The sequence below is a fragment of the Saccostrea cucullata genome, unplaced genomic scaffold, assembly GCF_032062105.1.
Source record: "Saccostrea cucullata isolate Sc308-1 unplaced genomic scaffold, CSIRO_AGI_Scuc_v1 ctg1834, whole genome shotgun sequence".
NCBI classification, from domain to species: domain Eukaryota; kingdom Metazoa; phylum Mollusca; class Bivalvia; order Ostreida; family Ostreidae; genus Saccostrea; species Saccostrea cuccullata.
Window position 1 is genome coordinate 1 of NW_026937359.1, and position 19179 is coordinate 19179.

A 19179-nucleotide genomic window follows, 5' to 3' on the forward strand; every position below is an offset into this window, starting at 1 on the left:
AAAGGGAGTTAACTAAGGACCTACCAAAAATATATTGCCCTATATGGCATCCAGCAGATGGTACGATTATTTCGTCTTACAAGATACCTACAACGGTGCTGTTAAATAAAGACCGAGAATTCGTGGCCTTTGGATTCGATGCAGAGGAGCAGTATGCAAAACTAGCTGACGAAAATGAACATGTTGATTATTACTATTTCCAAAAATTTAAAAAGTTGCTTTATGAGAAGATCAGAACAACGAAGGTATTGGGCTGAGTATTTTTGAAATTAATTTCTTAAAAAAGACATATATATATATATATATATATATATATATATATATATATATATATATATTTAAGGAATCACTGTCTAGTTTTGAGAGTATGCCAGGGCATCAACAATAGTGGGAAACATGGAATAATTTGCATAACGGGCGAAGCCCATTATGCTAAAATTATCCCATGTTTCCCACTATTGTTGATGTCCCCGGGCATACTATACTAATTACACAGTGTTTCCTTATATTTCCATTTCATTGTGAAATGAAATTGTAGACTTAGACATTAAGAATGTAGACTAATCGATTTAAATTCCACGAGGACTTCCATGCCAATTTCAATAGTCATCGCACACACTGACATCAAACACAAAGGCAGATGCACGAGATTTACATGCATATTTGGCCTCCTTAGCATCAGACACAGAGACAGATGCGCACGAGATTTGCATGCGTATTAGGCCTCCTTAGCTGCTAACCTATCGACCTGCCTAATTTACATTCCGGCAGAATTATCAGGAAATCAACTTCGCTTACTTTCAAAGGGATATTATGGAGAAAAAATTTAGAAATGGATATATATATATATATATATATATATATATATATATATATATATATATATATATATATATATATATATATATAGGACATGTATATAATTTTAATACTATAAATAATAATATATTGAACTATGAAATGTGTCTACCAAAAATGTTCCAGACAAAGGTTTAGTTACCACAGGTGCTTGGGGACGGGGAACATTCATACCCGCTGATACTAAAACAGAACGTTTTTAGTATCAGAGGGTATGAAATTATAAAAGGCTTAAACTAGCCTTCTTTCTCCTTAAATTTGGTATTTTTCGGTTGTAATACTTTATGAATATATCATAGAAAAATATTTTTTTAAGTAAAAAAAAAAAAAAACGCTGGGGTACGGAACAACCGAGGGGGGGGGTGTCCCAAGCACCTGTGATAGCTACATTTTCGGATTCCTACGGACGATATATATCCGACGACGACGTAATTTCTGCTGTTCCGTTCATTGTTCATCATAGTATAAAAAATTAAAAAATCGCCGTGTACCCGGTTCAAACGGCTCAGGCGGCTATGCAATGTAAACAAAAAAAGAATTCTATGCTTTTTCACACTGTAAAACTTCCTTGTCCTATATGTTTGATGAATAAGAAACAACACATAAAATCAATTTTCCGCAGTTAAATATTTTTTTTTGCGGAAATATTGAGCACACTCAGTTAAAGGCATTAAATACAAATTACATGTATGTACATTCGTTAGCTTCTGCGATGATCCCTAATTGTCAGTTGTGTCATTTTAATTTCCACTTTCACCATCACCGGCTTCGGACGACACAGAATCGGTCGAAGAAGAATAATCAACTTTCTTGACTCAAACATACAAAGCCTATTCTTTACAGACAGATCTACGCATAACTCTGATATATCAACATTTCTGTTCCCCTAAATTTGCCATAATTTTAGATAATCAAGCGCACTTTTTTCTATACTTATGTAACTAGATTTTGTCGAGTGTCTGTAATGACGTCACAAAAAGGGGAAGTAACTCTATTGATGAACGTTATTTTAAGGGATATTTGAACAGGTAAATAAAAAAAAACAACGAGGTTTAAAATTAAACGAATATTGTAATTTCTTCTTTTTAACCATTGCTTACAACATATATTATTTACAAGTATATCTATTTCCTTGATATTTGACCTTTAAAAATGAATTGTTTGTCAATTTATTCAATTTCTACTTATTTAATTATTATGTCTCCCCTTCCGAAGGGGAGACATATTGTTTTTGTCGATTTTCTTATTCTTCTTATTCTTATTCTTCTTATTAAGGTCTTCCGTCTCCAACGGAAGACCTTATTGTTTTCGTTCGGTTTCTTTTTCCCTTTTATTATTCCAACCGATTTTGTGCACGCAAGTTCTCAGAAACGACTCGTCCAAATTTTACGAAACTTTCAGATCTGGTAGGTATTGATCTGAACCTTTTTGGAAATTTTTTTGATTGATGACGTCACTTCTTATCTCGAGATATTTCGGATTTTCTGATTTTCAAAGGGTCGGCTTGTCCAGGAAACTCCTCCGAAACGACTTAAGATATCGACTTAAGATTTTCAGTGAAAATAAAGGAAGGTTTGGTGAGTTGTAATTGGGTATCCAAATCTTTCTAGCGCAAAAGGCGCCGGAGCGCGGTAGGGCCTGAAAAAATGTCTCAGAAATATCTCACAAAATTTGACAAATTTTGTTTCATATCTTCATACCTGTTCATAATTTGTTAAAGCATATTGAAGAAAAAATCTTTAAAATCACAAGACCTTTCATTCCATATCAATAAAATGGGGCTGACCCCTCAAACTAGGGGCTCAGAGGGGCAAAAAGTCTTTTATCTATAACTCTCTAATGATCGATATTTTGTTTGATATTACTGAAGCAAAAGTAGTCATCTTAACAGTTTGCAACAATATATGATAAAATTTTGGTCATATGTTACGAAATTAGGGGCCACAAGGGGCCAGAATATCAAATCTTTGACGCTTTATAACTCAAAAAAGGGGGAATATTTTGATAAGCAATATTGAACAAAATATGGTCAGAATATTGTTCTAAACAATATCCATACTTTGAATTTTTGTAAAACGGCCCCATTAAGGACTTGTAGGGGTGGCCCCTAAATATTTCCATTTAGCATATCTCCACAAGGAAAAGAAATCTCTGAATACATACTGAAAAAAAATCTTCAAAATCACAAGACCTTTCATTTGATATCAAGAAAATGGGGCTGGCCCCTCAAATTAGGGGCTCAAAGGGGCCAAAAGTCTTTTATTTATAACTCATTTATGATCAATATTTTGTTATACATTACTGGGGCAAAAGTATTCATCTTAACGATTTGCAACAATATATGATAATATTTTTATCAAATGTTACGTAATTTGGGGTCGCAAGGGACCAAAATGGTATATTTTTTATGCTTAATGTCTCGAAAAGGGGAGTATTTTCATAAACCTTATTAAACAAAAGATGTTCAGAATATCGTGATAAAAACGAGAAACTTTAACGTTAATGGGGGAAAACTCAATGTCATTCTCTTTAAACGAATATCTCAGTCAAAATCACATCTCATCTTATGGAGATATTCAACGGAAGACCTACTCGTTGCTCGCAACGAGATCTCATCTAGTTCTTATTAGGTCTTTCCACCTTTCTGTGGAAAGACCTATTGATTTCCTTCTGTTTCTTTTTTTCCTTTTTCTTATTATTAGGTCTTTCCACCTTTCTGTGGAAAGACCTATTGATTTCCTTCTGTTTCTTTTTTTCCTTTTTCTTATTATTTTTTATTATTTTTCCGCCGTGTGATTTTGAGTTTCAAGATTTATCGTAAAGATTTTCAATTCATAAGAATGTACTCCGTAAAAGATTTTCGCAGTTGACCCTGCATATATAAACTATGACCCCTTTCGGAGTTATTACCCCTTTCGCAAAAAAGCTTGTTATCACTACTCCTCCGAAACCATAAACCGTAGAGAAATGAAACCTTCACTAATGTCTTTGACTAATTTAGTAGACACTTCATTGATTCATTGCGAAAGTATTCATTGACCCCTTCAATAAGTTATTGCCCCTGGAAGTTTTAGAATTTTACAAATAATTAAAAATTTTCAAAACGAAAAGACGTAGAGACATGGGACCAAATGCATAAGATTCATTGACCTTTGGTCTTGAAATTTATGGAAAGGTCAAAGGTCAAGGTCATTCCAAAACTGAGAAATTTAGCTCTTTTTATATCTCTTTTGTCTTTTAACATATATTTAATGTCTATGCATCATTAATATGTACTTTTAAAACTGTTTCAAAGATTTTATTCTTGTCCCCTAACATGAACCCATTTAAAAGTTATTGCCCCTTGTGCGAAAAACCTTGTTATCGCTACTCCTCCGATACTTTAGACCGTAGAGACACCAAACCTTCACTAATGTCTTAAGGGTCTTTAGACCTAACTTCACTGTATAGGCGCAAAAGAATCTGATGACCCCTTGTATGAGTTATTGCCCTTTAACTTCTTTATACTTACTATTAAACCTTGTATCGTGAAAACTATAAATGGTAGAAGCATGGGGCCAACTGCATTGTGACCCATGACCTTTGACCTTGAATATTTTATCAAGGTCAAAGGTCAAGGTCATTGCAAAAATGAGAAATTAAGCTCTTTTTATACATCCTTTGTCTTTTAACATATGCAATCAGTCTTTGCATCATTAATATGTACACTTAAAACTATTTCAAAGATTTCATTCTTGTTCCCCAAGATAGACTCTATTAAAAGTTATTGCCCCTTATACGAAAAACATTTTTATCACTACTACTTCAAAACTGTAGACCGTAGAGGCATGAAACCTTCACTTATGTCTTAAGGGTCTTTAGGCACACCTTCATTGTATAAGTCCTAAAGGATCTAATGACCCCTTATATGAGTTATTGCCCTTTAACTTCTTTATACTTACTATTAACCTTATATCTTGAAAACTATAAATGGTAGAAGCATGGGGTTAATTGCAATGTGTCCCTTGACCTTTGACCTTGAAAATTTTTTCAAGGTCAAAGGTCAAGGTCATTTTAAAAAAAAAATTTTTTTTACATTTTCATTTTTTTTTCAAGCCATTTCCCTTAAAATTAAATTTAGAGTGTAAAATATAAAACTATAAGAAATTTAAAAAGGTGGAAAGACCTCTTATTGTTCTATGAACAATAAGTCTCCTAGTTTTTTATTATTTTTCCGCCGTGTGATTTTGAGTTTCAAGATTTATCGTAAAGATTTTCAATTCATAAGAATGTACTCCGTAAAAGATTTTCGCAGTTGACCCTGCGTATATAAACTACAACCCCTTTCGGAGTTATTACCCCTTTCGCAAAAAAGCTTGTTATCGCTACTCCTCCGAAACCATAAACCGTAGAGAAATGAAACCTTCACTAATGTCTTCGACTAATTTAGTAGACACTTCATTGATTCATTGTGAAAGTATTCATTGACCCCTTCAATAAGTTATTGCCCCTGGAAATTTTAGAATTTTACAAATAATTAAAAATTTTCAAAACAAGAAGACGAAGAGACATGGGACCAAATGCATAAGATTCATTGACCTTTGGTCTTGAAATTTATGGAAAGGTCAAAGGTCAAGGTCATTCCAAAACTGAGAAATTTAGCTCTTTTTATATCTCTTTTGTCTTTTAACATATACTTAATGTCTATGCATCATTAATATGTACTTTTAAAACAGTTTCAAAGATTTTATTCTTGTCCCCTAACATGAACCCATTTAAAAGTTATTGCCCCTTGTGCGAAAAACCTTGTTATCGCTACTCCTCCAAAACTTTAGACCGTAGAGACACCAAACCTTCACTAATGTCTTAAGGGTCTTTAGACCTAACTTCACTGTATAGGTGCAAAAGAATCTGATGACCCCTTGTATGAGTTATTGCCCTTTAACTTCTTTATACTTACTATTAAACCTTGTATCTTGAAAACTATAAATGGTAGAAGCATGGGGCCAACTGCATTGAGACTCATGACCTTTGACCTTGAATATTTTGTCAAGGTCAAAGGTCAAGGTCATTGCAAAAATGAGAAATTAAGCTCTTTTTATATATCCTTTGTCTTTTAACATATGCAATCAGTCTTTGCATCATTAATATGTACACTTAAAACTATTTCAAAGATTTCATTCTTGTTCCCCAAGATAGACTCTATCAAAAGTTATTGCCCCTTATGCGAAAAACATTGTTATCACTACTACTTCAAAACTGTGAACCGTAGAGGCATGAAACCTTCACTTATGTCTTAAGGGTCTTTAGGCACACCTTCATTGTATAAGTACTAAAGGATCTAATGACCCCTTATATGAGTTATTGCCCTTTAACTTCTTTATACTTACTATTAAACCTTATATCTTGAAAACTATAAATGGTAGAAGCATGGGGTTAATTGCAATGTGTCCCTTGACCTTTGACCTTGAAAATTTTTTCATGGTCAAACGTCAAGGTCATTTAAATTTTTTTTTTTTTTTTTTACATTTTCATTTTTTTTTCAAGCCATTCCCCTTAAAATTAAATTTAGAGTGTAAAATATAAAACTATAAGAAATTTAAAAAGGTGGAAAGACCTCTTATTGTTCTGTGAACAATAAGTCTCCTAGTTCTTCTTATTATTATTCTTCTTCATCCAAATTTTGTCCAGGCCGTAACTCAAATACCCGTTGACCTGAAGTCTTCATACTTGGAACATAAATAGATGACCTCAAGACGGAGTGCACGCCACCAAAATTTTTGACCTTGAACTATTTATAAGGTCAAGGTCAAACTTTTACATTCAAATAGAGTTTTGGAAGTAGCTTGAGTACCCTTTGATATTAGGACTTCAAACTTGTAACAAAGAGAGAAGACATTAAGTACAACATGTAATGCACCAGAACTTTGACCTTGACCCCTTTTTTTCTTCAAGGTCAAATAAAAAAAACACAATTTGCACATAACTATAGATACCTTTGACATTTAGACTTCAAACTTGGAATATGCATGGGACACATGAGAGAAGGTGTAAGTGATCAAAATATTTGAACTTAATCCAGTATTATCAGGTCAAGGTCAAACTTTCACATCAAAATAGAGTTTATGTCATAGCTTTAGTAACCTTTGATATTAGGACTTCAAACTTGTAACATAGAAAGAAGACATTAAATACAAGATCTAGTGCACCAGGACTTTGACCTTGACCCCTTTCTTTCCTCAAGGTCAAATAGAGAATAAACATGTTTTGACCATATCTTGAGAACCCATTGACATTTAGACTTCAAACTTGGAACATGCAGAGGACACATAGATGGAGAGTCTATGTGATCAATTTTTTTTACCATGATCTAATTATTATTGGGTCAAAGTCAAACGTTCATATGAAATATATCCTAAGTCATAACTTGAGACCTTTCTTGACATTAGGATTTTAAACTTGGAACAAGTAAAGCCACATTAAGCCTAAATACACTACATCAAATTATTTGACCTTGACCACTTTCTTCTTTCAAGGTTAAATTAAGGAAAAAACAAGACCAGACCATAACTTTAGATCACTTTTAAGACTTGAAAGATGCACTGCATTATTATTTTTGACCTTGATAGAAAAACTGCATTTGTAAATGTTGGTAAAGAAGGGGAGACATGTGTTTTTTGTTAAAAAAAACAATACCCACTAGTTAAATAATATATTTACAAATTATTAGAATAAGATTTTTAGGTGAGAAAAAATGATATAAAACCATGGCTTGTCCATATGCTAATTCATCATTGCGTGTCAAAACACCATACACTCCGAAATTTCTTTTTTCTTCAATAAACATAATTATAAAAATGATATAAAAACAAGGCTTGTCCATATGCTAATTCATCATTACGTGTCAAAACACTATACACTCCGAAATTTCTTTTTTCTCAATAAACATATAAGCTTTCCAGCAAAATATATCCCCGAAGATGCAAATTTGATAAGATAAGACATATGTATTATCTTCCAATCGACTAGAGGATACTCTGTTCACGATTTGTATACACCCGAATGAATGGTTGTACCCGGTGAAATTTAAACTCTTCATGAAATCACCGAAACGTTTCGACAGTACGTGGAATTTTGCAAGACCCAAACGTTTGATCAACATTGATTATCAGCTGTTTGAATGGGAAACATGCAGGTTTTAGACGAAGTGTGAATTTGGTTATAGGATTTTTGTATCCGCTTTTGGCCATTTACCATGTTTTGTTACATCTAGCATTGGATAACACATCCAAGTTGGATAAAAACGGTAAGTTAATCTACCTTTCTCAATACCATGAATTCACTAAATACATGTCTTTGTCACTGACTGGAAACGTGATGGGTTTCCCTTAAACTCATTTGAAAAACAATACATGTACAATACGAACTTCTTTCAATGTCCTTGCTTGACATTTTTTTTCAATACTTGTGCAAGTTATAGTAGAGTTTATTTGAAAGTTATAAAAAAACAGTACCAAGATATTTGAGCCCACCCTGGAAGCGGATCTCTCACACCTGAATTTTTGTGATGTTTGAAATTTTTGACAGTTTTTCAATTTTGTTCAATTTCTTTTTTTCATTGTTTTTACCCTTTGATATAATATATATCTTTTCAGATATTGGAGAAGATCCAACCAGCTATTCTCAAGAAAATGCTGTTTTAGATTTTCTTTTGTCTATTTTTGTAAATTGAAATAAAAATTATGTTGATTTTATTTTTAACTTTGTTGGTTATTATTTCAATATTTTATAACATTTAACTTTGAAGAGAAATTTAAAGCACTGTGTTTTTAAAAATATAGATAGGAGGGGTTTTAACAAAATAAATCAAATATTTTAAATATTTCAAAGAAATAAATTGAAATACTTTGGAACCTTATTTTATCGGATATTCAGCCTATTATTAGAAACAAATGCATGCAACAAAAACAGTTATACTTTATAGGTGTAGAGATCCTCCTAAGTTAAACAGTTTTTTTTTTTTATTTTTAAACAATCCATACATATTCAAATCTCAAATTCAATTATAGAGGCTTAGGTTAAATGAAACAATTCAAGACATCCGAGGTAAAGAACTACCTGCCATAGAAGTCTTCTCTCATGCCATTATGTTCATGAAAAATCACCTTGTGAAAAACCTCGAACAAACAGAAACATTTATCGTAGAAGAAGAAATTTTCTGGGTCTTGACAGTTCCCGCACTTTGGGATGATCCTGCAAAACACTTCTTGAGAACAGCAGCGGAAATGGTGAATATACAGAGGGATTTAACTTTTTTTAAAAACACATTCTAATAAACTCTACAAATTTATTAGTTCTTGTGATGAATTATTTTTCACATGCATTCTAACATAGGCCGCATTAGACGTTTCCAAATTTGCTATTGTTCTGGAACCGGAGGCAGCCTCAATTTGGTGTTTACGTTTACCAGTGGAAAATCTTCATGGCTCTGAAAGAAAGATCAACACTTTTCAAGAAGGAAGCAAATATCTTATTCTTGATGCTGGAGGTAACCTTTTTGTTATCAGTAGTTCAATTTTTCACGTGATCCACAATGATTTTCCTTTTGAAAAGGATTTTCTTGGGTAAAAAGATATGTTTGTGAAACACTGATGCTTCCGTATAGCAGCTTATACAATGGTTGAAAATTCTGATATGCATATTTAACTCCAAGGTCAAAGGGTCTAAGTTATTAGTACCCAATGGTAGATCTTTTCATAAAGAATGTACCTCTGAATTTGAAATATGAAAGCCCTAGTACTACTATTCAAAAGTTATGTTCAACGTTGAAGCGTTTTACAAGGTGGGTCAAACTCGAAGGTCAGGGTCAAAATTGTTGGTATGTAGAGGAATGCCTTGTCACAAGAAGTACACCTGTGAATTATTAAAGCCTTAAAGTACTAAAGGTAAAAAAAAGATTGGTCAAGGTTGAAGGTTTTTTTTTACTAACTCTAATGTCAAGGTCAAAGAGGTCAAAAATATTTATACACATTGAAAGATCTTGTCACAATAAATACACATGTGAAGTATGAAATCCCTAACACCAATGTTCAAAAGTTATGGCCAAATTTAGTGATGTTCAAAGGTCTTCAGACAGGGAATATACTTGAAAATAGCCATAGCCCACAACCCATTCAAAAGTTATGGACAAGATAAAAGAATATTTTTGATATCACAATAAGAAATGGTAGTAAAAAGTCTGGACTATGTCGTGTCCAGAGTTAAATGTCGTACTGTTATAAAAGGTAGTTTTTCATGAAAACTACATATACCATTCCTTTGAAATAGGGGATATTGTCATTCAATAAAAATTAGATTTAGAATTTTATATTTTAGATATTAAAAAATATTTTCAGACATTATACGAGGGTTGTTCAGAGAGTTCGTGGACTAGCGCAATAAAATACAAGAAGCCCATGGGCCACATTGCTCACCTGAGCATTGTGGCAAAAAAAAAGCAAAAAATAACCCAGTCTTAAAAAGCTAAAATGCATGGTCCCAGCCTACCCCTAAAAGACAGAAGGGAGGATGATTTAAATCAACTTGAATCTACAAAGGATGCTTACACATTTCTTTGACTTACTGTGGGTCTTTTCCCTATAGGTTTGGGTTTTTTTTGCCCCGCCCTACTCTCGGGGGTCATTTGAACCAATTTGAATCTACACTACCTAAGGATGCTTCTCTAAAGATATGGCCAATCATGGCTTTGTTGTTCTTGAAAAAGAGATCTTTAAAGATTTTCCCTGTATATTCCTTTGTAAAACTTTGGTCGTCCATTGTGGCTTTACCCTACCCTCGGGGGTCATGATTTGAACAAATTTGAATCTACCCTACCTGAGGATGCTTCTGTATAAATATGATCAATCATGGCTTTGTTGTTTTTGAGAAGAACATTTTTAAAGATTTTTCCTATATATTCCTATGTAAAACTTTGGTCAGCCATTGTGGCCCTACCCTCCCCCCGGGTGTCATGATTTGCACAAACTTGAATCTACACTACCTGAGGATTCTTCCATATAAGCTTCATCTTTACCTATTCAAAGGTTTTAAGATTTTTAAAACATGCCACCAAATTTTCTTTCGATCTTAATTATCTCCCCTTGAATAGGAAAGGTACCCTTCATTTGAAAAAAAAAAATTGAATCCCCTTCACCTAAAGATGCTTTGGGCCCAGTGGTTCTGGCGAAGTCGAAAATGTGAAAAGTTTACAGACGTCCGGACAGACAAACAAATTGTGATCAGAATAGTTCACTTGAGCTTTTAGCAAAATCTCTTCAAGATCAGTGTATGAGTTAGAAAATGCAGACCTCGAGAAACAATGCTGTCATGAATCTAAATGGCGACAGCGCTGAAAAATCATGTGATGTCTTCTTTTACTTGATGATAATTTGATAAATATTCAAGGTATATCAAGGTAAAATTTTCTACATTTCTTTAACTTTTTGTCTGATATTCCTAAAAATTGTAACCATAGACTACAAAGTATTAGTCCACGAACTTATCGAACAGCCCTCGTACATCTATTTGATTAATGAAGTAGTCCATTACTCATCGTCGCTAGCCAAGGATGACGATCCGCTCCTTTCCTCCTTTCACCCTTGGCAGCCAAGAGAGAAAAGTGGAGAGGAGCGGATCGGCATAATTGGCTACTAGGTTGTGAAATAATTTTCTCACTTTGAATTTTTGGCCATTTAGAAGGAATATTATTGCGTACTTAAATTGATGATACGACTCAATTGCAATTTATAGTAAAGCGACTCTTCATTAACAAACGTGTTTAACATAGGTGAAGCAACTAAAATAACTGTACACGAAGTTAAGGCTGAAGGAAAACTAAAAGTATTAGAGAGAGCGAGCGGGGGAGACTTCGGTGGAATAAGCGTCGACAAAGCCTTCAAGAAAATGCTCTGCGACATTCTAGGAGGAGAGAGGGCATTAGAAGGATATATTCATCGTCACACAGTAGACTACTTGGAGTTGCTCTTCGAATTCAAAATCAAGAAACTAAAGAGAACTGACACTAAAGATAGAAAAATAACCCTGAAAATTCCCATAAGTTTTATGGAAACTTTTTCTGATATTCAATCCTTAACAAGTCGGTCCGTCTACAAACAAGTTATAAAATGGGAGCCTGATAAACTGAGAATTGATTCCCAAACCTTTGAAAGTTTCTTTAAACCGGCATGTAATGGAATAATTGAGCATGTCAACGAACTGCTTCGATTACCAAATGTCAGAGGAATTCAATTTATTCTAATGGTCGGTGGCTTCTCCGAGTCTCCTGTTTTACAGGATGTCATGAAAAAGGCATTTCCAACCTTGGAAATTATCGCACCACAAGACGCAGGTCTTGTTGTATTAAAAGGCGCTGTATTGTTTGGTCAGAATCCATCAGTCATAGAATCGAGAATTGACCAGTGGAGTACTACATTTGATCCTTCAAAGCATGACAAATCAAGAAAATTTGAAAAAGAAAAACCCTTAAGACACGAAGATTTATTCAGTAAATACATAAAAGCTGGAGAAATCCACTTAATGAATGTGCCACAAGAGGAACAAATCAATGCTCCAATGAGTGCAAACAAGAAGGCCATTGACGTTCCATTGCACGAATCAAAAACGGTTAATCGAACTTACATTGATGACCCCAGTTGCCTTGAATTTCCAATTCGTGAAAAAATTGGCTGTATAAATCATGATTTTGAGGTCAGTCTTATTTTTGGAATGTTGTTCTAAATCTTGGAATATTTTTGATTTGAAGTTTAACATTCTCTAAGAAAAATGATACGAACAGTAGAATTTAATCTTTTCAAATACTGACCCTTATAATTTGTATATGATTCAAAATTATTTTAATGTATACACCTCTCTTCATTTAAATTTTGCACATATGTGAATTCTATGAATCATTGAAAGTTATGTCTAATCAGGAAGATTATGAAATTAATGTTCATGTGTTAATGAATCTGATGAGCATCTATCTATTCCATGAGCATCTATCATTTTAACACAGTTTTAATAAAAATTCTTAATTTTGCTTAACTCAGTAACAAAATGAAAAATGCATATTAGAAATAAAATGAAATAATAATTAATCAATACATTACACAACAGAAGGTATTAGTTTACATCTTTTACACGAGTTTTATTTTTTTTGAGAAACCTCAGGGCAAGATTTGTATGGAAACCCTATCTTGTTCTTGGCATTTTTTGATAACTCGTGGCATCTTATCTTAGTCTTTGGTGATCTTACAGGCTACCCTGGAGAACAGACCTGATGAAGTTAAAGCTCTTCTTGGACGATTTAAAGAAAGCTACTCTTTCATAAAAATTAAAAGATTGTATTTTGGAATCGACAAGAAAAAAATCCAGAATGTCATCGCTGTAGTCATTGACTGTGACCTCATAAGTGTAGATGATAACTTTGAGGGATACCCTGTGGATTGCAGAAGATGGAAAGATCGACCATATGAAAGTACACATGCACTATACTGTCGACAGGCGGTGACCAATCCTCTTAGAGATGAACAGATAATTTCAAATATTGAGCTTGCGATAGAAAAGCACAGTAGAAGGCTAATGTGTGAGCATTCAAATTTAGAAATAATCAGTGCTTCACCCGTGCAATCAAAGAAAATGGGCGATGAAATAATTGTTAAAGAATGCATTGTTCTGTATTGTTCACACAAAGGAGTAATCCCCTTTGGAGAAGATGTATTTCCAAGCACGTTAGATGGAATAACAGTTGATATCCGAGAAGGTTTCTTTTATTTCAGTCCATTGGATGGTGATAACTTTTTTAAAAGCTCAAAATCTGAACATCAACATTTGCGCATGGGATGCAATATCGGACGAGAAGGTTAATGCTTTCTTATTCGTAAACTTTTTTTGAAACTTTTCAAAAATCAAGTAAGTATATGACTTAAACATTGTTAAAAAGAAAACAATAGTTAAATGCGTGATTTTTTTTTTTATTATGTAGGGCTTACAAAAACTGGCACTCTTGGTGGATTTGTGGACATTGGTAATGAAGAAATAGGTTTCATCACATGTGCACATGTTCTTCATTCTTCGCTTCCATTGAACAATCATCAAATGAAAGAGAAATTTTCTGTTGTTCAACCTGGATTTGGCATTGCATTGGAAAATAACAAATGTGGTGTTCATATCCAATCTGTATGTCCGACACAGACTCAACCTGACATTGCAACAGTAGATGTTGCCCTTGTGAAAATATCCAGAGAACGTCAACCAGAAAGAGGATTATTCGCGGGTCTTTCAGTTGAAGACATAGAAAGTAAAGGTGAGAAGACTATAGTATGACACAAATGTCATCTTTCTCACTCTCACTAACTGCCTTTGCCCCTCTCAATCCATTATAATTCATAATATTGAAAACGTAAACTTCGAAAGAATAGAGGAAAGAGGAAAATTCTCGAGATGACATTAAACAACATACAACCAGTCTTCCTCTCTCTTTCTCTCTCTTTCTCTCTATCTCTCTCCATGCATATAATTGTATCCTTGACTTTGTGTCTATTTTATAGATTTGACACATGGATTTTTTCTACTTCCATTGTTTTAATGACTTCCTAACTTTTTTTCTTTGTCCTAGCGATGGGAGGGGGCTTCCCAAAGATTAAATTCTAAAAGATGTATTTGTCGCATTTTTGACCATTTTATTTTGTATTTCATAGTTTATGCAAGATCTGGCCAATGATTTGATTGAAAAGTAGAGAAATATCTTATTAAAATTGTATCTGCTCCACTTTGACAGACTTTCAAAATCAAGAAAAACATTGGTATTTTAGAAACAAAAATAAAAAAAAAAGATTTTCACTCAGACTTTTTAAACAAATTTGAACATGAAGAAGTTATGTCCTATATAATACAGTGGTGTCTTAAAAAATTCATGTTCTTAAAAAATACAGTACTTGATATTAAGAAGCTAAATTTAATACATCAAAAATAATTAGAGTTATCATAAATTATTTCACAATTGTATTTCTTTTGAGAAGACCTTATTTGGATACCAACATATTTATTTTTGCATTTAAGAAAAGTTTAAATCTCCGCTTTGTTGCTTACGGGGGCATCAGTGTTTCAAAAACACATCTTTTTTCATTGAAACTCGATAAAGGTAGGATTTCAATAAGGCTAATTTTTGGCCCATGATGAATTTCAAATTAATTCCTTTTGTTATGTATAGTAATGTTTCCTCTCTCATATTTTATAATTTATTTGCAAAACCAACCTATACTAGTCACGTGACCAAGGGATATCTAAAGGGTCCCTCTAAAAGCGTCTAAGAGGGTTATGAAGATTTATTACTTGTAGAAGACTATTCATTGTGAAAAACTAAAGAAAGATTAACCATATATCATCAGGGAACATGGAACAGGGCTGAAGTAACACAAAAAGTTAACTAATTTAATATTTTTTTGGAAAAAGAACTTCTGTAATTGTAGCCATAGGAATTCAATGGAAATTGTGTACGTTTTCTTATTAGACATCTTTGCTTCCTAAAATAAAAAGGTATGAAAAACTATTAGTTATAAATAAAGAAAAGCTTTCAATCTTACGATATATCATATAACGAGACAACTCATTAAAAATATAACTGTGCTTGCGACCCATACATATTCTTATAAGTATAAAGTAGAATAAAGACCTCTACGCATTGTAAGTAAGTACATCGATTTAATAGTATTTCGTTTAGATTGACACAAAGGAAGTGTAAAAATCTCTTATCAATACATTTTATTCAATACTAAAAATATTTTTTGCGATAATAAAGAACTGATTCTGTAAGTGTACACTGAACACGGCCATTAAACATAATTTATATGTACTTATTTTATTTCTAGATATTGGATGCAAAATCTGAGATGCGTCTTGTATCAAAATTCATTTTATATACATTCATTTGAAATCCAAAGATATATACTTTGATTCCATGTTTGTACCCATTTTCGTGTGAAACGTATCTAAATTTTTTTAAAATGCTTTTGTAATCGCATATACATGTGCCCCTTTGAACTTGCACAAATCACCTTTGATCAAGGTGTAAAGTATTAATTCTTATGTTCATCCGTAAAAAAGATATGAACAGGACATGTTTGCACAGACAGATGGACGAGGTGATTCCTACACATACCCCCAAACTTTGTTTGTGGCGGGTATAATAATAAGACCACTTGTTATATGGGCAGTAGATTTAGGACAGATCAAGGCACAATCTGCATCATCAACATCTTGTAAAATTCAAATTCACATTAAGTTAAGTTAATAATTAAGTTGAAAGGAGCTGGTTACTAACCAGAAAAAATGCATATTTAATCTGTGAAACGGCAACATACCCAAATCAAGAAACTTTTACCTTGATTTGCATTAAATAATTAATATTGTTTACTGTGAACAATAATTCTAATTGTTGGTTTTTATATATTGAAACTACCGCCTCTAGTGTCAAAGTTTTTGGTTTTCCTCACAAACAGACACACAGGCATGTTATAATATAATCAGTTATTTTTCTTTCATGTTTGATATCATCGTATGATTTTTTATACAGGTATAAAAGGACAACCAAAGTACTAAATAGTAAAACCCCACTCTGATTGACTCTCATGAATCAATCTTACAATAGCATGGCATACCTAAACGAAGAGTGTACTAAAATTTCAAGAATCTGCAATGAGTATTCGCTGAGAAAACCGTGATGGAAATTGGTACATACAGACACACAGATAAACAGAAAATCGACGTTGTACTCATACAAAAATAATTGTCACCTTTTGACCTGCAAAAAACCCCTATCATCTACTATGAGTAGTATCCGAAAATATGCGAAGAAAATTTGTTACAGGCAGACACACAGACAGCTAGACAGAAACACAAGGGTAAAAAAGTATACCCCAGAGCTAGGGTCGAATTCCTAGTAATCTGTTTGATTGACTGGACAATGTTATAAATGTGTATGATTTACTTTAAGTGTTTAAATAAAAAATAACCACAACTCAACAGATTGCAAAATTTGCAAAGTCATTAGTATTTAAGTGTGTGTTGCATTGCGAACCACAATCATAATTCAGTATAATCTTTCTGTACATAAGTAATTAATTATCAAATTATGGTTTTGGTTCAGAATGCAACAAGTGTTGTACTAGAAGGTTAAACATCATAACCCTCCAACATTTTCCCATATACTCAATGTTAAAGTGGTTGAGGGTACCATACTTTGCTCGTTTATTCCAATATTATCCTAACTTTTATCTCGCAAAATAAATACACAGCACAAAATTAGACATGTTGAAAATAATGGCAGTAAATTTAAAATTGTTGGCAATCTAATTTCATTTTTCACAAAAAACATGGGCCAAAACACAGCCTTGTGGAAACCTCTCCTTTATTCCAAAAATGCAAAAAACAGTCGGAAATACAAAATCTGTCATTTAACGAGGCTGGGGGGTGGCAGCCATTTTTAGACTATTTCAATCTCCTTTAAAAGGAGAGCCCCATAAAAAGATATACAAAAATGATCAAATTTTAAAACTAAAATCTTTGAATTTTTTCTTTGTCAAATGATAGTTGACAGCTAAAGATACCGTATCTAAAAAAGTAAGATAAATCTGGTGGTTAATTTGGGATTAATTTGTTGACCCACCAGCCTCCTTAAGCCCGTTCTCCTGTTAAAAATCGTGTGTAATCCAAGAAAAATCATTTAAAAAATACAGCAACAGCCAGACGGACACAGATGAAAGCATAATCTCCTTTCCATTTCAATAAATTCTATAACAGTTATCATACTAGTACTTTAATGTATTAATTTAATGTATTAATTGGTATTTTCAGGATTTAGTAAAGATCATCCACTGGAATATAGAAGTGGGGAGATAAGAGACTTGAGGAGACAATTATCGGGAGAACACAGATTTAAAACCTGTGTTAAAGTTGGATCCTCATCTGGTTTAACAAAAGGAGTGCTACATTTGAAATCCACTAGTGTTAGACTTGAGTCACATACACTCACAGAACAATCCTTGAATTTTGTTATTCACAAGCAACTCGAAATCTGTGCACAAGCGGATCATTTTTTTGCAACGAATGGCGATTCCGGTGCTCTTGTTTTCCAAGTTGAGCCTGGCAGTTCACCGACAGATGATAAGTTGGTTTGCATTGGGATGATAATAGGTGTAAACAGCTATGGATATTGTTTAGTTACTCCAATAAATGACGTTCTTGAACACTTGCCAATTCCAAACAAAAACAAGCTTTATACCTTTAGAGAAGAGACCATGGACCAGTAATGTAGCAAATACCCCCGGTACATTAAATATGACATTTGTGCGCTGAAATGCTTTGTAACTTTCTAGGACAACAAGCATAGGACAAATACTATCAAAACAACCGACAGAATTATTTGGATCTCTTCCTTAAGTTTGAAACTCAAAAACTAAGTTATGCGGAGAGAGATTATGATTTAGTGATAACAATTATTTGAAAGACATTTCTACATCAGTGCAATTTAAAACACAAGATTCAAAGTAACAGTTGTTCTCGGTGGAAAATGAAAAGGTTCTCGCTTCCATCTTCTTGGTTCACCACTGATCCAAAGTTCAATGAAATACAAATCAACACACATTTTATCATGATTTAGCAGTGAATCAATCAAGAATACCTGAAAAGCTTTACTCATATAAAATGTCATGTAAAATGTGATATCACTTTGGAGATGATGCATGTTTATATTTTTATATATTTCAAATTATTGATTATCTGACATAAAGAGATTGTTTATGTTTATATTCTAACAAATTTTATGCTATTATTTATCGTACAGAGATAGTCTATCGATATATTTTAACATATTACATACTATCAATATATCATATAGAGATTTATGTTTATATTTGTACGTATTTTTTGTATTATTTTCGCTCATATGGAGAAATAACTTGTTCATATTTTTACTTATTTCAAAATATTATTTATTATACGAGGATTATATATGTTTATATTTTTACATATTTTACACTATTTATTTTCAAATTGAGACAATCTATGTACTGTATTGAATTAAGTTGTAAATATACACTTAATATCTTTTTTTAGTGTTTTTAAATTTACAACTCTTATACAATATTATACATTGAAGTCAATACAATTTGATGCTTTTTAGAGGGAGAATCACAAATTTGTTTACTTGAATGCCCTTTTGGCCATGTACAGAATTATTTTTTTAGAATTTCAAAATGTTTGAAGGAAAGACTCTATGAAAGTAATGAGTACGAAAGATATTAAATT

General features: G+C 32.8%; 1 protein-coding gene across 1 annotated transcript; it reads left to right on the forward strand.

The window, feature by feature from the left end:
- Positions 1–60: 60 nt before the first annotated feature.
- LOC134248014 (uncharacterized) lies at positions 61–18744 on the forward strand. Its single transcript, XM_062730432.1, has 7 exons — positions 61–245; positions 8907–9125; positions 9232–9385; positions 11663–12582; positions 13132–13636; positions 13859–14179; positions 17728–18744. Exons 2-7 carry the CDS (start codon positions 8985–8987, stop codon positions 18180–18182), a joined length of 2496 nt encoding a protein of 831 aa, XP_062586416.1. The 5' UTR covers positions 61–245; positions 8907–8984; the 3' UTR covers positions 18183–18744.
- Positions 18745–19179: the final 435 nt, after the last annotated feature.

Coding starts and splice junctions, on each gene's coding strand:
- LOC134248014 (XM_062730432.1), top strand. CDS start 8,985: ATGTTCATGAAAAATCACCTTGTGAAAAACCTCGAACAAACAGAAACA. Junction 9,126..9,231: donor TGAGAACAGCAGCGGAAATG/GTGAATATACAG, acceptor ATTCTAACATAG/GCCGCATTAGACGTTTCCAA. Junction 13,637..13,858: donor AACAGTTGATATCCGAGAAG/GTTTCTTTTATT, acceptor TTTATTATGTAG/GGCTTACAAAAACTGGCACT.